We start from the raw sequence: 22,257 nt of genomic DNA, 5'->3' as shown, positions 1-22,257 counted from the left end.
AAATTCTGTAATTATTTATTAGCAAATTAAATCACATTGGTCCAACCTGAATTCACAAAAAGAACATATATTTCTTAAAATAATATTAACATAGGTTTGAACAGCTATCCAACCCAGCTAGTGAGATGCCTGATGTTGCATTTCAGCAGCAAGCTTTGAAATTCATGGCCGGGCGTTTGTTAGAGCCAGTCTCATGTCATCTCCAACATCCAATCTGTTCCTATTTTTTGTTTTTATATTGACAAGAGTGGAAAATTCTGCCTCACACAAGTAGGTAGAAGCAAATGGAACAAGGACACGTAAAGCTATCATGCTGACTTTGGAGTATGACTGATAGATAGCACACCAGAACTGAGTCACGGATTTCACCTTGAAGAGATCACGAGCTGAAGAGTCGTTTCTTAGATCCAGAAATTCATCTTGGATATCATCTGGGATGCTGGATACATCAAGTTCAGTACAAAATGGGTTCCTTACCAGGGCCTCCTGTTCCTGTGATAGCTCAGGAAAGTAACGCTCAACTTCCTTTTCTAGAGACTGAAGATGTTCGGTAATCCCATCCTTGAGGAACTGATCCAGTTGGATCTGAGACTCATCCGTCACTCCACAAAGTTTTTCAAACATAGCGATGTTTCCAAGATTGGTTTTCCGACGCCAGTTCTGCAGTTTGGAAACAAAGGCCCGAAGACGATCTTGAAAAAGGAGGACGTGTTTTCCTTCCTTGAAGCTTCAAATTGAGCTTGTTCAGCTGGTCAAAATGTCGGCTAGGTACGCAACCCTTTTATTCCATGCTTCATGTTGAAGTGAGCTACAAGATCTTTCCTTTCTTGAATCTCCAGGAATAGCTTTATTTCATCTTTCATTTCAAAGACACGATTAATAACGTTTCCTTTCGACAACCAACGTACTGCTGTGTAGAAGAGACGGACTTTGTGGTCAGCATTCATGTCTTTGCATAGTTCTTTGAATAGGCGAGTGTTGAGTGCTTGAGTCTTCACATAATTTACAATTTTGATTACAGATTCAAGCACTTCCTGCAGAGAGGCAGGGAGAGTCTTACTGGCAAGAGCATATCGGTGAATCATGCAGTGGATGCCCTTTGCTTGAGGTGCTAGCTTCTTCACTCTCGACTGGAATCCTGATTTCGATCCTAGCATAGCCGGTGCCCCATCCGTACAAATTCCACACACGTTTTCCCATTGAAGATCTTCGTCTTGAAAAAAGTTGAAACTTTTTCCATGACATCATCAGCTTTTGTTGTGGTTTCAAGTGCACTGTAGAATAAGAATTTGTCTCTGATGTCACCTGAATTAATGTATCTCACGAAGACAAGCAACTGAGAACATGAACTTACATCTGTTGACTCGTCGAGCTGAAAGGAGGACAAAGGGGAACCCTTGATTTCAGTCAAAACCTGTTCCTTCACATCCATAGACATTTTAGAAATGCACCTCTGTATAGTATTATTTGACAGGGATACTTGCTGCATCTTCTTTGCACTGGCTTTTCCAAGAATAAGATTTACTGCTTTCATCATGCAGGGTTTAAGAAGTGTTTTGCCAATCGTGTGAGGCTTTTTTTGTTTAGCAATTTCGAATGCAATCTCATATGAAGCTTCCACTACGGCTGCACTCTGCTGCTGAAACGACCCACTTCTATCGATTCTTTGGCTTTTAAGACACCGTTCATGCCGTTTGAAGAAATCCAAACCCTTCTTTGCGTGTTCTGGATGTTTCAAAATACACTGTGGTTTCTCAATGCCGTCGTTGGCGAGCACAGTGGTGAAGCCAATGTTGAGGTAGCATTCTGAGTATCTGCGCCGTTTAGCCATGGACACAACTCACCTCTACTGCTTACTTATCTCCTTGTTAAAATAAAATAAAAATGTTGAATAATGAATGCTTTGGCAACTGTAGATCTTACACTGACTACTTGTGGGGGGTGCAGGTAGAGTAATGATGGGGTAAGTATTGGGAGGGAAGGGAGCGTGGCCAGTTGCGCGATTCATCATCCACCAATCAGCAACGGACATGTGATTCACGTGTCGACAGCGAGCACACACACACTTAATCACAGCTAAAGAGACACACAAGCATACGTACATGCGCGTGCACTCACATACTCGCTACTCACTAGTACACACATATATACAGTTGCAGACACATACACATTCACACAGGCACATTCACTCACAGGCACGCATACATACACCCATAATATCACCTAATGACATTGAACTAACGTAGCACACGTTTTGCTTTGCACTGAAACAAAAAACATGTAAGAGCATGAAAATGTAATTGATGAAATAAAATTAATGTTATTCCAAGCTACTTCTAACAAGGCTACGCGACTCCCCTGCCAAGGCTTTGCGACCCCCTGGGGGTCGCGACCCATCAGTTGGGAACCCCTGTTTTAGCTCTTAGCTCTATCTCTTGATCAATTTGAGATTAATTACAGCTTCAACTATTGAGGATTCCCTCTTATTTCACAGTGCAATAAAACAAACAATTCAAGATTGTTTATCTTCTGTTGAAACTGACCTGATATTATATTTGTACATTGTAACATCAAACCTAAAAAGTTAAGCAAAAGTAATAAAATACTGAGCAAAGCGAAGTACTACAAGTGAGCATTTTTTATAATTGAAGCAAGGATGTTTCAACTTTCATCTGTGTAGTTACCTGAAAAGATAAAATGGTCATTTATTAATTTACTTAAAATCAGGGTAAGAATAATTTTAGGGGGTTACTACACACTTACTTTTACAAACATTTGAGATCTAGCCTCCTACTCTTGAAGTTAGAAATATGAAGCCATTCAAATAATTTTTTTATGAGTTGAAAGCTGTAAAAATCTAATTCTTGAGTTCAAACACTTCATCTTAGGATACTTGTTGTGACTTTGGTGTTTAAACATCTTTTCATTTTTAATTTCAGATACCATCCAAACTTTAGGAGTAACTTGTCAGTTAAAATTTATAAGTTTAGAATTCCATGGGTTTACAGATTTCTGTATTCCATTTTCAAAGTGATCAATACCTTTTATTCAATGAATTTCAGGTTTAAAAAATTGGTATCCAATTTCTGAAGAGAAAATTATGAGTAATGCAAGTGGAAATGACTATTCCTAATAAAATAAAAATGAATGTATATATCATTAACCATGTAAATTCCACATACATACAATATATTTGGCATATAAATGCAAGTTTTCAGATACAGGTAAAAAAATGAATAAAATAATATTTCCTTTTAGTTTCTAACCCTATTTAGGTGGGGTCAAAATCTGCATGACATGGCCTTTTACAGAATGCTATTTCACATGGTAATTTTTATATGTGCAGAATTATCAGTGTTCATTTTAATCTACTGTGCTGATTTAGTAACAGTTCATAATAGAGGAGGGTAAATATCAGACATATTGCATAAAAAAAATTTGAGAAACATTTGTAAATATGCATTTTTGGAGGTTCTAGGAGACTATGCAAATCAAACAGGCAAACCATATGATATTTTTTTTTTCACATGAATATCAGTTTGAATCAGACTGATGTCAGCAATTTACAGACATATCTTGAGTGGAACTGTGTATGCAAGAAATCTAACTTTTTGAATGCAACAGACTTGCATATCTGACTAAAAGCTTGCCATATTTTATGCAGATACACATAGTAAGTTTGGAATTAGAGCCATTGTTTCTCCTGAAATAAAGGGGTGACCTAAGGGACCAACTCCATGCAAATTCAGTTACAGAGGTCAGTAATCAAACAGTTTCCCATTTTGTGGATTTCTACATCAAAGAACTGGTGTTAGTTAATTGCATATGTCAGAGTTATCCTCAGTTTTGTCTAATATTATAAGTAATACTTGAATAATTTTTTGAAATATGGTGAGTTAATTCTTTTTGTTCACAGATTCTGTTTATGACTTGTATGTAGGCCACTACCTGTACTGAGCTTTTGCCACTTCACTGCTAAGCCAAAGAATGACAACCTTTTTGTGCTTAAAATTATCCATTTTGAAGCTTTCATGGACTGTTCAGTGACTAACATTGACAAACATGATTTAGTACTCTTTGTTTGTATGTGAAGAAAATAGTCTCTTGCATTTTGTAGTTTAAATTGGTAGGACAATGAGAATTTCCATGAGATTCAAAATTCCTTAAATCAAAATATGTAAAGATTCTTGTTTAGTATTATATCTTGCATTGGAATTAATTTTTTCCCAGTCTTTACTTTCTTCCACTGGAACATAAATTGACTAGGGTTGTAATAGCCATTTTTTCTCAGCACAGGTTTTATTTTCATCAGTAAGGAAAGCAGTTTAGTAATCTATATAATACAAAGATCATAATCATTAGGCCACAAATGATGCTTGAACACTAAAGAATTTGATGCGTCTTTTCTTCAAGTAACACTTTTTATCCATCTCCAATTAGGTTTTCAAACCTTTTTGAGGCCTTTTTTACTACCATTGCCAGAATTACTGTTTTGTGTGTGGTTTTTAGCCCTTAAATGGCAGCCATCATCAATTGATGCTGCAATCTACAACATTCCTGCTGTTTAAGGGTTAATAACAAATATGTCATTTTTTTGAAATGTGATCAGTAATGTACCTCTAAAAAAGCCACGTGTAAAGCTGCACAGTTCAGAAATTCTTATATAAAGAACCTTTTGTCCTCAGCCTTCTCACAATGATTTTTGTAATGATGATAGTTTCAGGAAGGATTTGGTCTTCCTTCTCTAGAATCAGATTTAAAAAAACTGACTATCTTACATAGGTCTGAGAGAAAGATGGAAAAACAGGCCCAAGAAAAGCTCTTGAGGTTTATTTTGACTTATTGTGTACAGTTCATGCTGGATACCACTGTTGTAACCAAATAGTCTATATAACAAAATGCACTATACTGATTTCTGGCTTTTTCATCTCCCTTGATTTGGATATAATAATTGGTGTTAGTGCCTGAGCAATTGTATGTTTTCTGATGGAGACATTGAGTGGTAACAATGTATAATAAATTGAATGTTATAAGCCTAACTGCCATTCACAAAATAGTCAGAATTTCCCTGCAACAACAGTCCATTAGCTTATACGTAAATATAACCACAAAACATAGATAGAGAATGTGATTTGTTTTGTTGAACGTAATAAAATAAAACCTTGTGTTCACAAACACTGCAACTCAATAAAACCATGGTATATCAATTAAAAATTTGCCCCTGAAGAAGAAAGGTCCACCATTTGAAAGTGCTTAAGTTTTTGGGTTTTTATTTGTTTTTATCAAGTCTTTTTGAACCTACGTATTTTTCTAACATCATGAATTAAAAAATAAGAACACTCTTATTTGAAATAAACATCAAGATACCTGTAAGCCAAAATAAGGATTAAATTTTACAAATTTGTGATTGTAATTTTAATTCTTGCTTCACTACTATTTATAGTAGGATCCCTACTTCATTTTAAAATTCATAATTTTTAATACTATTGTCTTTTAAACATGGGTAATTGCTGTTGAACTATGAAACATTATATTACACTGAAATATATAGGTTTTATTGAACTAAAATGTTTCCAGTTCTTTGTCAAGTGGAATTATAGCAGTAAACTGAGAAAATGTTTTGAAAGTAATGGAATGCAATTGTGTTGAAAAACCATGAAATACATGTAATTGGTAATATACACAAACATATGAGTGGCCTCAATAACAGTATGTGTGTCAATCTTTGCTTTATTGGCTTTTTAGGATGATGAGATACATTATGTATGTTCAGTAGCCAATCAGGTAAAATTGTTTTATTGTTAAATTGAAATATATCTGAATAAATATTATTTCATTTTACTTTTGGTTATATACTTCAAAGAATTTTTAGTTCCAGCTAAATTACAGTGTTTGGGTGAAAGACAAAGGACTTATCACATGAGATTGGAGTTGGGAAATGTTTAAATATAATTTAAACACACACACATGTACACTCAAAAGGGGAAAGGGTAACATTTTATTTAAATTGCTAACTTGTATTTCAAATCATGCTCTATGACAAAAACATATTGTTTAGCTGCTAATGTGTTTTGTGTAAAATATAATAAAATATTAATAACTTAATTTTGCATTTTGCTGTTAAAATTGGCAAGTTAGATTCTTGAAAATGACAATTTTGTCTAAACATTTTGGAATTTTGTTTCCATTAACTTGTATGAACCATGAATAAACTAGTATTTTCAGTTATTCACTAGCTACAATTTTAATGTCTTCACATTCTTTCTGTCTTGATCAACATGGTTAGCACTTTACTTGACCACAGTGTTCTTCCTGTTCATTTTTCTTTAATTAGTTTATGTTAAGTACACTACACTGATATGAGACATTCACCCAACAAAGCATGATAGTACTATAAATAAATAAGCAGCCATATATGTACAACACAGCTACTTAGTGATATTGTAATTATGTAGAAATCAATTTTTCTTCTTAGGAGTTCTGACATTAAAGGAAAATCATGGCAGAATCATTACTAGATATGGATGATAAAGATTTAGGAATCACTGCTCCAGTATACAGTCAGTTGTCTCCTGAAACAAAACTGACAGAAGCACGTAGGTATAAAGAGGTAGGCAAATCTTCTTGGCCTGAACATATCCTTAGAACAAGTTTCTGTATTGTAATTTACTTCAAAGATGCAATGAATTTGTAGGTAAACACTGGTCTGTATGACAAGAATTTCCAAAATCTACCACATGCAATTACAGCTATTCTTGCAAGAAGATTACAGTTATACAGCAAAATCTTAAATTAGAACACAATCTCAGTAAAAATTACTGAAATAATGAAAATCTAAATAAATTTTTTAAAATATAGTGACAGTAAGTTATAGCCTTTCACTTCTTCTTTTGATCATTTATTTACTACTTATGTTGATAATGTAGTACTGCTAATTTACATCTCTTTAATAAGCAGAGGCTCAGAATTTGTTTGATGAGTGTACTAACAAACTAATTGCATTCATACCAAGAAAAAATCATCACTAATCCTGTTGTGGCATGTGGAATGTGAAAAGCATATAACAAAGCTATTCATAGGTTGTGTTTAGAGCTGTTTGATTAAATTATGGGCTTATTTATCAATTATATTTGATTAATCAATTATTACAAACCCTTCCCTCCATACAGGTTAAAAAAAAAGGGAGGTGCTAACCTCATTAATTTTCTTAATAACTGTTTTATTCTTACATGGTGTTAATCTCTCTACTTTCAATCATCTTTTAGTTGTTTAGATAAGTTTCAAGTTAGTCCTGATTTTTATATGATAGTCCTTTCCTGAAAGTCGTCACTTGTGCCTTTAGTGAAAATTGAATTTTTTTAAGATACTGTGCACGTTTCCTACTTGGCAATTGAAACACTTCTGTCAACTAAATACCACCATGTAGCTATCATTATATTGAACTGATAATCAAATAATTAAAATATGTTTTACTCCCACCAATGTGGATGATAAAATTTTTATTTCGAGCACGTCATGTTTGGAGTTGGAAATAAAGTAGCTGGTTAGCTAATTTATTTATGTGGTGTTTGAGTAGGCTGAATATAAAAGTAAATATAATAGTAATTAAAGATTTGAGACATTAGAATATCTCATAGTAACTTTGCATTCTCAGTAAACTATAACAATTTTATTTTTTGAAGATAATAAAAAAAACCCTTGTGTTATAAACATTGCAACTCAATAAAACCATAGTATATCAGTTAAAAAATATGATTACTGTTATTTGAAAGAAATATCAAGATATCTTTATTAAGCCTTAAGTAACTCTTTTAGTCATGTGACTTCTTTGTTTCATACTATGTAGGTATATATATATATATATATATATATATGTATATATAATGTAAAAATACATTTCTTATGCAAAACAGGAACAAAGTACTGTAAAATTATACACTTTTTACAAAAAACTATATCATCCAGTGTCCATCCTGTTAGCCTTAAATGTAATACAGATAACTGTGAAGTATATACATAGACATATTAATGATTCTGTGCTGATTTTTCTCTTTTTCTTCATATTTCTACTTTTTTGTGACATTAATTTCTTTACTGATATGTGTCTCAAGCTATTTACTGGGTAAACTTATCAGCAACCTTAACAGCTGAAAATGTAATGTCATTATGTGTATGTGATATTAATATAGATGATGGTATAGATTGTAATGCAGTATAAATAACTACTAACTACAAGCCAAATTTTTCTGTCAGGCAGTAAATGATAACGCCCTCCAGTGTTAAAATGCTAAATTTATTATATCATTTGTACATTCTTTTTTATCTTTTTTACATCTTAATATAATAACTAAGTGCTTCAATTACCTTCCTGGAAAATGTCTGTGTACCCCTATAATTTAGTAGTTTCAAAGCTTGCATCTTTATTTCCAGTAATATTATTAATATGAAAATTAAAATAATAAAAAACAAACATTTCAATTTCTTAAAATAAAATTAATTATTATCATAATTGGAGAGGTTTATACCATTCATTTGCAACAAAGGTGTTTTTTAAAATTTTTATAGTAATTTCCTATGCAGCCATACCACTTACATTTTCCATCACTTTAGACCAGTGGTTCTTATCCTGGGTTCAATTGAACCCCAGGGGTTTGGTGAATCAGTCTCAGGGGTTTGGTGGAGGTAAAGACACACACACTGTGTGTGTATCCATTCGGTTCACCCCACTTGTATGATTCATGATGTCATGCTCCACTTGGCCATTATTGGCTGAGGCTGATCACGTCACATCACTTGGCCTTAATATCTGTGCTGCAGGGAACTTCATGCACTTAGCAGTTGACTTGTGATTGTAGTAATCGTGCGTCATTTGTGATTTTTTTTCCTAATCTTTCAATCCCTTCATACTAACTAAGTCGAGCAAAAACAGAAAGTGGTCGAACGAATACGTACAATATGGATTCACGTGTATAACGGAACATGATAGAAGTCAGCGTCCTCAATGCATGATTTGCAATGCCAAGTTGAGCAAATCTAGTCTAGCACTGGTAAAACTAAGAGATCATTACCTAAAGCTGCATGGAGATGGTAAATACAAGAGCACAACACTTGCTGAATTCAAGATAAAGAGAGCCAGGTTCGATGAAAAGGCAACTTTGCCTGTTCTCGGCTTTGTACCCATTGAGAAACCGATCCTCACAGAATCGCACGAAGTTGCGTACTTGATTGCAAAGCAGGGCAAACCACACACTATTGGTGAAACAGTCGTAAAATCAGCTGCGTTGAAGATGGCAAATATCATGCTGGGAAAAGCTGCTGAAAATAAGTTATCCCAAATTCCTTTTTCAAATGACACCATCAGCAGCAGAATAGATGACATGAGCAATGACATTTTTGCTCAAGTACTTGCAGATCTGATTTGAAGCCCAGCAAAATTCAGCCTTCAAGTTGATGAGACCACCAACGTTTTCAATCTAAGCCAGCTTGTTTTATTCGTGCACAATGTGAAGAATGATGAGATAAAAGATTTTTTATTTTGTAAGCCTCTTACAACAACAACTAAAGCAGCCGACGTGAAGAAACTTGTGGATGGCTTCTTCAGAGACAACGATCTTTTGTGGGATATGGTTTCTGCAGTTTGTTTGGCTGGAGCTCCAGTCATGCTGGGATGAAACTCTGGTTTTGGTGCACTGGTGAAAGCCGATGCACCACACATCATTGTAATGCACTGTGTTCTGCACAGGCATGCATTGACAACAAACACCTTGCCTTCAAAACTGGCAGAAGTAAAAAAAATTGTAGGGGAATGTGTGAACTTTGTGCGAAATAGTGCCCTGAAGCACTGCATCTTCAGAGAGCTGTGTAATGAAATGGGCTCTGAATTTGAGGTACTTCTGTACCATTCTAACGTTCAGTGGTTATCCTGGGGAAAGGTGCTGAATCGTGTTTTTGCCATGCATGTGGAAATAGCCCTGTTTTTGCAAGAGCACCAACATTGTCATGCAGATTGCTTCAAAAAATCTGAGTTCATTCTCATTTTGGCATACATGGCCGATATCTTCAATGCTCTCAATCATCTCAATTAACAGATGCAGGGCAGTGGAATCAACATCATCGAAGAGGAAGAAAACCTGAAGGCTTTTCAAAAAACGCTACCGTTATGGAAACGACGAACAGAGAATAACTTCTCAAACGTTCCCCTGCTGGACAACTGTATAAGTAAGATCGAAGATGTGTCTGAAATCGGAGACATTTCTGTACCTGGGGAACTGAAGCAATCAATTGCCATGCACTTAGATAAGCTCACAAAGTCTCGACGGATACTTCCCCCACCAGAGAGTCATATCCAGCATGGGTGAGACAGCCTTTCATGTTTAGTGTTGCAACAGCAGATGTCAATGATGAATACCTCGATGAAATCATTGGACATCAGTAGAGCTAGGTTCAACAGCAACTTTTCAGAACAACAACGCTCTCAACGTTTTGGTGTCACCAAATCATAGCATACCCTCTTATTGCTAAGAAGGCTCTTGAGATACTCATACCATTTGCTACAACACGTATGAGAGAGTGGGACTTGCCAAGGTGAAGCTGTGCATGAACTTGCCTCTGAAAGGCAACAGCAAAAGTCACATTGATTTGCAGTAAATATTTATTGAGTTATGTTTTTGTTTTTGTGTGAAATTCATGTTTTGTTGGTTTTGTTCTTTGAACACTGATATTGTGTGCAACTGATGCATGGTTCATTTTGTGCACTAATAAAATATCTACTTATGTTTTGAATTTGAATAAATCATATTTTATTTTTCCAATTATGAAGGGTTCAGTGAATGCAAGTATGAAACTTCCAGGGTTCAGTACCTCCAACAAGGTTAAGAACCACTGCTTTGGAAAATTATTACAAAATAAATTTTTATCCATAGAACTCTAGCTTCTAAACAATGAAAAATTGATTCTGTAACAATGTTATAATAACTGCAGGTAAAAAATAAACACAGACTGTTCTCTACTTTAACTGTAACCTTTTGGCCCTCTTAACAAAGTATTGAACATAGATAGCAGTCTGTGTATTTTTTTACATAATAATTTCCCTATGTTATGATTTTTAAGAAATGTGCTGCAGGTTTCTAAACAGAACTAACTTCAACAGAAACAAACCCCAATTTCAGACATTTTTAAGACTGTCAACAAAACACAAAGGCATGAAAATTTAAAATGGTAATGTTTAATTGATTTTTGTATTGTTGTATTTGCTTAGAAATAATCATTTATTGGCTGAGGCCTTAACTGGATTGCTACAGATTCCAGCCAAGTTGTTTTTCAGAAACACCATAAAAATGTTTAATGGTATTTAGTAGTACAGTGATATAAAAAAACAAACCAACATCTAATGTTTCTTTTTGGTACCATATAGTAGTGTAAGAATGCATTGATGTTTCTTAATTATTTTGTGAAAAGAGAGTCCATATTTTCTCTCCCCCCCTAATCTCCATCTGTCCATATAATATGAAATATTACAATTTATTTCTTGAAAGAAAAAATGGATGAGTGGTACAGATTCTCTGGATCTATACTTGCAATTATAATTCTGCAGAAACTTTTTTTTTGATAAAAGTAAAATTAAAGCCAAATTTGATTTTTTTTATCCTAATTAATACTGATGGAGTAAACTTGTCTAATATGGACCCTGTAAGGAGAAAAAACCTATCTAATTCTAATGGCTTACTTGGTTCTGTAAAAACTATTTTCAAAAATGATACCTAACGTATTCATGGAGAACACTTGTATTCCCTCATGCATCTGCCTATAAGACTTGCATGTCAGTAGCCTCAAACTACCTCTCACCTGAAAAACACAAGTTTACCATAAACTATGCTAGTAGACGATTATGTCATAATGCAACAACAGTCCTCCAACACAAGGAATGCAACATAATCTCCTTATGCTGTAGCTCCTCCAAGGCATTTGCTAGAAAGAACTTTATTCTTTTCTCTGTTACTTTCTAGAATGGGTGTGTTTCAAAATTATTAATCAGTTACTTGAGATTTCTTGTGGTTTCCTACTGAACTGAATTTCATGCAAGTTTCCTAGGTTTAGTGTTTGTGGTTCACATAATTAATATATTTTGTTTTTTCAATTATTAAAAAATATCATAATGGTGTTTCCCATTATTATGTATTTTAAAGTGGTAGTAACTGTTACTTCATCCTTTGGTAGGGTTGATGTCCCTAACATAGAACTTGTTGCTACTGGTGGTTAGTTATCTATGGAGGATATGGCAACCATTGTTAAACATATTCTGGATTTTTTCAAATATGTTGGGCCTCCTTTTTTCTATTCATTTGGCTGACATTCCTTCTTCCTAGTTTAAATGTGATCAAGATGGCTATTTCCTCCACCAGAGTATGCTCTAGATACAGCTTTATTTAATCTCTTTCTTAACATGGATTTGCAGGTATGTACTTCTCTTTCTCTTTTCCCTGTGTCATTTGATCCCTTCTATGTTTTACTACAGCAATCCTATACTCGAGACTTTCCCACTACCTGAAATTAGGTCATCTGTACTAATGTGCCTCATCTTTTTCACTCTTATTTTTTTTGTCCTGACATACAGGTATCCTTTTTTTTTTTTTTCTTGGTTACCAGTCTTTGGAATCTCTTTTACCTACTTGAAGTGTGAACCACTTCTGTTTCTCTTTTTAGTACCTAATTTTTGCACCCTCATCTCTTTCTTACCACCTTACTGCATTACTTCTTGTCACTTCACATTAGGTCTGAGGCAGTTCATGTTTTGGAGAAAGGTTCATTCTCTCGTTTTCACTACATTAGCCCATATTTTTTAACTGCCCCCCATTACTTGGTTCACATATTGTTGGGACTTGTTATGATCTGGTACTCTCCGAGCTATTATACATCTCCCTCACATTCATCTCCATGATCTTCATTGGGCTCCATTTCTTCTCAAAAAATCATTAGGGATACTTGTGGGTAACTAAAGTCCTAAACTGAGGTAGCCAGGCATCATTTCTCACTGTTTATTTTGGTTTCTTGTCATTCTCAACCTCACTATTCTGTTCCTAGGTCTGCTCAATCCATGTCTTCCCATCCTCCCACTTTCCAACATTAGTGCTGCTGCTTGTCTTGTTAGTATCTACCCTGTCTGATTTGTTTATATTCACCAGCACGTGGTCTCTATTCTTATTTCACATTCAACTATACTTCTCCTTCACTTTGCCTTCTCTCTTGGTTTTCCTTCATCCTTCCTTCAATTCATATTATCTCCAGTGTCTCAAGAATGAGATTTCAGATCTCTTGGGCAAAAATACCATCTACTGGTTATTACTTGTCAAGAAGACTGGGGACTGGTATATGATTATTGACTTGTCATTTCTTGTTCTGTATGGATGGTTTCATTTCTCTCCAATGTTTTTCTTTCCTTCACTCAAATTGTGGACAATCGAGATTGATGTTTTGGACACTTTTTTACACATTCTGAACACCTCTAGAGCATTTTACATTTTGTTTATCAGGTTTCCAGTTCTATGTTTTTCTTTCCATATTGTCTGCTCTTTGTGTCTTCAATTGAGCCATGAGAACAAAGGTCCACCTTGTTCACAGATTTGTGCTAAGGCTTCATTATTACATGGACAGTTAGTTTCTCTCATACCTAAATTTTTCTGTGGAAGGCTACTTGGATAGGCTAGCTTGAAAGTCTTTTGATCCTTTTTTTTTTTGTACTTACCCTGTATTTGGTCATTTGGATGTATTCTTCAATTTTTGTTTTAGTTGGGCTCAGTCTTGACCACTTTGCTTATAAACAGTGGAATGTCTTGTTAGTAAGACTTGAGTTTCTTTCTCACACCCTACATGTAAAGTTCTTCTGTTTTGGGGGATTCTTTATCTCCCTTGAACCACTAATTTCTTTAGGCTGAACACACACATGTATCTTCTTCAGTGGATATTGTGGGACTAGTTGAACTTTTCTCAGAATGTGTTCTCCTCAACTGTGCACCTACTTTTTTCTCTGCTTGAGGATTTGTGTTGATGGCCTAAGCATGCATATACCATGGTGGGCATCTCCTTGCTACCCTTAGTCAGATTTTCATCTCTTTACAGATCAGATGCTTTTCAGTTGGATTGGGGCATATGTCTCAATGGCAGTGTGACTTTGGGTGTATAGGTTGTGAAAATGTTCATTCCACATCAACATACTCAAACTTCTCACTGTCTATCAGGCTTGTTTTTGTTTCCTTCCTCTTCTTGTGGATCAGTTGGTCATGATCCACTCTGACAATTCCACTGTTATTTCTTATATCAACTGTCAAGGGGTTACCAGTTGCTGGACTGTTCATTCGAGGGGTTGGTCCAGTTATTTTGGGTTCATTCTCATTGGGATTGTCTCGAGGCTCTGAATCTAGTGATGAAGCATCTCTTTCAGCTGGACAGAGTTCTGATAATGGAATGGTTTCTCTACTCATAGGTTTCTCTTTGGGTTTGCACTAAATTTGACAGATTTCTCACTGATGCCACTCCTCTCAAGATCAAACTTCTCCCTTTATGGTCACCAGTTCCTCATTCTTTAGCCCTTGCAGTGGTGCTGTCATCCAGAATTGGTCTCACATTTTTCTCTATGCATTTTCTCTTTTTTGCATACTTGCTTTCATATGTGACACTCCTTGTCAGGTCTTGTTGGTGGCACTTCTTAGACTAGCACAGTTTTGGTTTTCTTTGCCTTCTTAATTGGCATCCAAGTCACCTTTTCCTTTGCCACGTTCCTGTTTTCTCTTGCTTCAACCAAACACACCTCTCTTTCACTCAGTGTTGTTGTCAGTTAATCTTCCCACTCAATATGTTTGCTTGTATGTGGTGAGGGGCCCTCCCAGAGGAGGTTCTGTCTTTTCAGTTTACCTCTTCTGGGATCTGAACATTCACCCATATGTTGCCTTGCATGGAGACATCATCTGGTCCTGTTGGGCAAGGGTCAACTAAGTACCAGTATTGGGTATTCTCAGTAGATGTTGTGGACATTATGTCTGATGCTGAGTTTGAGTGTAGTGCTTATGAAACCCTGGCATTGCTGCAATATCCTTGTTTGGCATTGTAGTGCATCCCCTTGTAGGACTGCATGGCAGGGGGGTCAGTGGACACTGAATCTCTCTCCTTTCATTATGAATCCTCCAAATCATCATAAAATAATAAAAAAACAGATTGATAAATGACCATGTCTTCAAGACTGAACAGCAGTCTCCATCTCTTGCTACAACTGTATCTCATTTTCTCACTACATTCTTTGTCAGACAAAACTTTAGGGCAAGTGTCTCCCTTTTTTACTCAGAGGGGGTTATAAAGGCTTGCTGATTCTCTTAAGCCAGTCAAGAAGCTATGTTTTGGGGACATCTTTGTGGAAACATCAGTCCCAGAACAGAGTGAACTCCTCTTGAATTCAGAGGCCATTGGGGATATACCCAATAAGGTTACTCCCTTTGCTATTTTAAATTTCTGTTGAGGAGTTATTATTGAGAGGGATTTCAAGAACATTTCTGAGTCAGTGATTCTCACTGTTTTCTCCACTCAAGGAGTTTCTACGGTGATGCATATCTCCACTTGTAAGGATGGTGGATGGAGGAGAAAGAGGTACAGCATTTGAAAATATTTAACAACATTTCTTACCCCAAGGGCTGTTGTTGTCTCCAATTCCAACTTGGACATATGCCGTTGAACTAAGTTCCACTGCTGTTGTGGGAGTGCAGACAGATCTTTCTGTGCCTCCATCAAAGTCATTCTCAAACCATGTGAGGAGTCTTTTGCCCTCAGTGGATAAATGAGTGGAATAAGTCAACATCTACTCCTGACTCTTCAAAGTAAGTGGAAGAGGCTAATTTTTTTTTTTTTCAAAATATTGTTTAAAGTGTATATAGATGCACTTTCTACATTTTCCTATATTTCTGGCTTCGAATTCCTATTTTTTCAAAACATTCCAATGGTTTCTTTTAAACAAAAAATCACTTGGTGCCCTGAATGTAAGATTTTAGCTATTCGGTGTGTGGAGTTTAGGTATCATCTTGAAAATTGAGGAAAATATTAACTTCTGTTCAAAATACAAGTTTGTTTAACACCAATGCCCCCAGCAGTTTCTATGTGAACGTTCACAAGTGAGAAGTAGCATTCTTTCTTTTCATTAAATAAATTTGACACTTGCTTGTAAATTTCTGTATTTTGGAGAAGCTTAAGAGCAAATAATTTAAGTTATTGAAGAATGCAATTCAAGAGAATCTCCCATTAATACTTTTTAATTTTTGTGAAACAATTAATAAAACTATTTCCAATGAATAAAAACAAGTTAGAATAAGACAAAGTGAAAAGTTGAATGTTGAAATTGAAACTGTGGAAATCAAAAGAAAATATTCAAGAAATTGAATCAAATATGTCTTGGGTTTAATTCTCATTGCCATCATATTGTGATAGAACAAAATGTAACATTGTTTTTTTTCCTTCTTTAATTGCTATCTAGAGGAAAGGTAACTGCTGGTTAGAGGAAAGGCAAATCTGTGGCAGCACTCACTGACAGTTTCTCTTTTTGAAACAATGACAGGAGAGAAGGCATCTTGGCATTAGCCACACATTATAGGTTCCATTGCAAAGGGTGTCATATAGCTGTTATGTAACTATCTTAACATATGCTCAGTCAAATTAATCAACTATAAGACCACCTTGTACTTGTCATAGTTTCAGTACTTTTAACTTTTAATATACTATGTATATCTTCACCAAATTTTACAGACTTTCAGTAAACATTAGAAGTCTTTTGGGTATAAAAAAATTAGGTTTTTAGTGAAGTGTTTTTCATAAAGATGAATATTCCAAGTCTCTCTCTCTCTATTTTTTTTTACTTGTCTGGATGTAAAGTGACTTTCATGTTATGATTAAAGTAGTTCTTCATCTAAAATTTTACTTGCATAATCTCTTAAAACCTCTTAAATACATTTCAAACATTTTATTTCTGTGCAACTCTGTTATTTTCTCTATCCTAACTCTGTAAGGTTGTTTAGTTTTGTTTTCTTTCTAGAATTACTTCAGATTGTAACATAAAACTACTTATCTTTACCTTAAGTAGCTTTATATTCATAACAGTATTCATTTATTTATTCTTAAATTATATTTTGAATGTGCCTAACTAGTATTTGTAAATAAGTCATAATCACTTTAGGAATGTACAGCTCAAGTTATGCTATCACATTACATTATCCACCAGCTATTTTGAGCTGCTTGCATGAATATCTCATGAAAATGTATTATATTATTGTTTATTTTACTTAATCTAATCAAAACTTAACTAATCTAAAAAGTTTACTAGTTTTACATTTGTTACTTTTATAATAATCAATATAGAATATGCATGATAAACAAGAAATAAAGTGCTTACCTAAACCTAGTTTTTTTTTTTTTTTTCTGTTGATTGTCAATGACACTCTACCATATTGTTTTTATACTAATGATAGTAGTGCACTATACAGTTTTTATTTAATTGAATAATGCATCAAAGAACATAGAACGATAACATGCAAAAAGCAGAGAATCCCCCTTAACTATCACAATTTTTCTGGCTTTCTAACTATGTGGTAAGAGCCATTGCAAATTCATCCAAGTTAGTCAATATTTCCCATGGGAACGAAGCTTGTATTTAAAGAGAAATTGACAATTATTTTTACAGAAAACAGCATACTATAATAATAATGCATGATTTGATAGATGAAAACCATAAAGTTTTATTGGTTATAAGTAATATAGTATGAAATGTAAGGAAAATTATTAAGAAATCCTGAAAGAGATGATGTGGGTGTAACAGTAGGGGTCTGATTTTCTATTTGATGACTAACTAAACAAGAATGAATGCTATGAAAATTATGCTTTGTTTAAGTGATGAAAATATTAGAGTGAGTAATTTATGTTAACTCATAGATGCTGCATGGTAACTTGACTAGTATATCTCAATATGGAATAGCATGAATACTCATGTTATTCTCTAGGTGTTTGAGTTATACAGTAGCTCAACTGATATTTCAAGGAAGCAACTTGTGGACATGTGACTTATGTTGACATTCCAGACATTCTTCATAATTGTGTTTTGTATTGTTGCTTATGTCATTTAGATGGCTTTTGCCACTGACCTTTGTTTTTCAACTCTCATCTGTTACACTATGCTTGCCATGGTTGTGGTATTGCTTATTGCATATCTGTTTCTCAATACTCGTGGTATCGCATGTCAATTCATATTTCTTTGATTTTCAATGTCATTAAGTACAAGGGACATAATCATTTGAAAATTGTAAATCCATGATCTCAACATTTATGATCTGATTGTGTGAATATTTTGTATCAGAAAGGGCTGTACGGTTTTCTCCAAAAAATGATCATTTTACAGGTGCATCGCACTACCTACAGAATGCCAAAGAATGTCAATATGTAGTTCTGGAATATGCCTTGTGACTTTATGTTGGTTGTAGTTGTCACATGACTTACAAATTCAAAATTGTTTTAGCTATTCAACCTTCTGTATAAATGTAAGACATTGTAACGTAACTTGTGCAAAAACCAAAAGTGAAGAAAGAATACTGTTTTTTATTTCATGAACTGAAATGTCAAATCTGGTTTGAAAGTAGAAATATTATGCCTGCCTGAGACACTGGAAAGGGGTTCTGAAATTCAATTTCAATACTTTGAGGATCTGAATTGAATCTTTACTCTTAGTTTTTGCACAATATCATGGGAACATTTTGAGAATTTTGGAAACAATAAAGGTGATTTCCCTTGTTGCTTTGTTTTAATGTCAATAAGTTATTTTACCACCATGGACCACATTTCTCTTACTTGTGTAGTTCAACAGAAACTGAAAACATTAATGTGTACAAAACTTTGATAATGCAATACTTAGAAATGTGATTTTATATTCATCAGTGAAGTTGTTTTGCAACTTTATTGTTTGAATATTATTCATGTTTGCCATTTTTGGTTCTAAAAGTGTCATCTACACATGCACTTACAGGGTTAACTAATAATAAATAAATGTACAACTGATACTGATCATTTAATATCTGCCATCCAGACCTACAAAATAATGAGAATTCTAAAATATCAATATAAAGAATCTTGTAAGAACAACTTTAATGGAAAAAGAAAATTGGGGATTATGAAGTTAAAGTGGTGAAAAGACGAGAGCAGAGAAATATTTTTTTTGTAAACATAACCTTGCAATAAATGTATTTCACTTTATATCCTTGCCAAATAAGAAAATAACATGTGTGATAAATTTGTGCTTTCACATATACACTGTAGTAGAGACTTAAGAGACCTCAACTTCCAGAAAGGAAAAAAACTAATGAAAAAAGTGTGGGAAAAAAGAAACTGCTATAAATGAAGAATTTGTTACAGATACAAAATTTTGTTTCAGATTTGTGGAGTTAAGAGTTGGACAATAAAACTAAATCACAATAGAAGGATATAGTTTACCTAAGATACCACATACAGTTTTGCCAGATTGGTTAGATGCTATTTGTTTTTCACCTTTGTAATGCTTATACACAAGAAACATACACTGTGAATACAATATAATATTAACAAGTGCAAGATAGGCCTAACATTGTTCTCAGTAATGAGGTTTTTTTGACATTTAGTTTTATTTCTTGGAAATACTTTTTATGTCTATATATTCATCATGCAGGAAGGAAATGCACTGTTTAAAGAAAAAAACCTTAGGGGAGCTATGGGAAAATACCACAGGGCTCTTCTTTTCATTCAAGGTATACAAGTACAACAAAATGCTGCATCCCTGATGGGTCTTACAAGTACTGAGCAGCCTAAAGTAGATCAACTCCCTGAACCTGCCAAACAAGAAGTGGCAAAAATAAAAGTGGATTGTTATAACAACCTTGCAAGTAAGATATTAGTTTTCATTTTGTTATGTATGTAAGTTGTTTTTTTCGATTGTTAGTTGCTAAGAGCACAACTAGTTTCACAGACTTGTATAATTTTAAATGTTTAAAAAATTGCAATATCACAAATATACTATTAATAATTGTCTGGAGGCTTTAGCCATATACATCTATCCAGAGCAGATAGTCTTGAGAGACCTTTACTGAGTGCCAAAAATCTGTATTTGGGATATCACAGTTTAGAGGTGATTGGATTGTTACACAAGTATGCTTGTGATAAAATTAATCCTTAAACTGCAGGAATGTTGTAGGTTGCAGCATCAATTGATGATGGCCACTGTTTAAGGGTTAAAATGGTGAACTTCAACACTTCTTAAACAAAACGTTTTTGTAACTGCATACACTTTTGCTTATTGGGAGTTGTGTTCCAGGTTATAATTTTGTGGTTCTTAAATAAATTATGCATGCATTTGTAAATATGTTAGTCAAATGCTTAAAAGCAACTTCAGTATGCCCAACAGAACAAACCAAAAATAAGTTATCTAACAGATTGCATTAATTAGTTCTCATATTTTATCAAGTGAATAGAAAATTAAATGGTGCAGCTCACATGAAAACAAATTTTTAGCCATGTTTATGAGTGGGGGGAAAAAAATGAAGAGGAGGAAAGAAATATCCAATACAATACAAGGTCTTTGAAGTGTAATGTAGTATATATAGCATGATAAACAAGTGTATCTGTTAGAGTAATCACACTACTCTTATTACTGTTGTGAGTGAAGGTCCATGTGTTTAAGGTACAAATAATTTTAGCCATAGTTGATAGTCCGACATTTAGTGTGAAAGAAGCTTTGTGCACCTGAAGTTTTTACTTAAAATGTAAGCAGTTACTTGATCATTAAATTTTTTACTCAAATATTAAAAACCATTTTCATACAGTGAGCTTACCATGCCTGTAGTTGCATTTATCTGTTATTTATTCCGTTTATTATAATTTCTCATTTACCTTCATGCTCTCACACACACACTGTATATGAATAAAAGAATCCATTCAATCTATAAACGTGTATGTAATTGGTATACCTATTTTATTTAAGGTATATATAGTACTTATTATTATCTTATAGACTGCTTGTTGCAACAGGAAAAAAAAATGGAACGAGTAATTTTTTATTGTGATAAAGTTTTGGACATTGAACCCACCAATGTGAAGGCCTTGTACAGAAAGGGAAAAGCTCTATACAATATCAAGGACTATGACACAGCACTACAAGTATTACAAAAGGCTCAGGAGGTGGATAATGGAAATGGTAACAATTACTTTATATTTATTTAGAGTGTATATGTGGTTCAAGAGTTGCAATAAAAATTACTTAAAGTGCAGATGTTTTCTTTCCTCATCCCCAACTTTATCAAATTTAAATGTTAAAACAGTATTTCAAATCTGTATTTTGTATCCCACAAGTCACCAGAATTCACTAGTTGGGCTGAATAAAGAAAGAAAAAAGTTATTCTGCAATATTTGTGTACATAAGATTTTAAAAGCTAGTCCAAGCATTGAAAGCTGGTTAAGTTTTGGACTGTACACCTATGCTTGGCATAACTTGTATGTATAGGTGCATTGTAAAAGTTGGTGCTACTGGAGTTATACTGAAAGTTGCTGGTCAGTCTTATTTTATAAGGAAATATTTAAAAGTATTTTCAACTCCCTGAGTATAAAAATTGTGATATTTACTCCATAGGTTACCCTGTTTAATTTATTTACCACCCATCTGACAAATACAGAATTTAACATAAATTACACATTATAATATAGTTATTACTCAGACAAAATACAATTTTTATATCTTTCAATTTGATTTGATTACAGAACCATAAACTAGAAAATCAGACCTCCCTCGCCATATCCATCTGTCACATCCTCTCTTTCACATATTGCCAAGAATTCTCTTCAATGTTTAATAATATATTATTTATAACTGGTAAAAAGCCAAAGTTTTAAACTATCAAATGATGTGTTATCTTGTATTGTATTTTCTGTGTAGAAAACTGTTTCACTTCCAGTTATTCAAACTTTTATTCCCATGGTAAACACATCAAGAGGCTTAGTTGAATTTACTGTTTTTTTTATTGCATAGTTAGAAAGCCAGAAATATTAGGGTAGTTAAAGGACTTTGATTTTCTATGTTGTTATTCTCTGTTCTTAAGTGCAGTATTTAATTAAATAAAAATTTAGTGTAGTGGTACTAATTTAGGCTTAAGTTTCATTGTCAATGAACAACAAAGACAACCAAGATAGGTTTTTCATGTCTATTCTTAATTTGTTGTC

General features: G+C 34.0%; 1 protein-coding gene across 3 annotated transcripts in view; it reads left to right on the top strand.

Annotated features, from left to right (window-relative positions):
* The window catches only part of LOC143222673 (tetratricopeptide repeat protein 9A-like), a 35,281-nt gene extending 13,974 nt beyond the window's left edge, over positions 1–21,307 (top strand). For 2 of the 3 annotated variants that reach the window (XM_076449493.1, XM_076449494.1), the window contains 3 exons: positions 6,476–6,610; positions 19,718–19,931; positions 21,056–21,279. In XM_076449493.1, coding sequence (XP_076305608.1) covers positions 6,500–6,610; positions 19,718–19,931; positions 21,056–21,264 — 534 coding nt within the window. In that variant the 5' untranslated portion in view covers positions 6,476–6,499 and the 3' untranslated portion in view covers positions 21,265–21,279. Of the gene's footprint in view, positions 1–6,475; positions 6,611–19,717; positions 19,932–21,055 lie in introns of all 3 variants that reach the window. The other variant, XM_076449495.1, reaches the window with a different exon arrangement.
* The last annotated feature ends 950 nt before the right edge of the window (positions 21,308–22,257 follow it).

The sequence above is a fragment of the Tachypleus tridentatus genome, chromosome 8, assembly GCF_004210375.1.
Source record: "Tachypleus tridentatus isolate NWPU-2018 chromosome 8, ASM421037v1, whole genome shotgun sequence".
NCBI lineage: Eukaryota > Metazoa > Arthropoda > Merostomata > Xiphosura > Limulidae > Tachypleus > Tachypleus tridentatus.
This window is presented reverse-complemented; position numbering and strand designations above follow the sequence as displayed.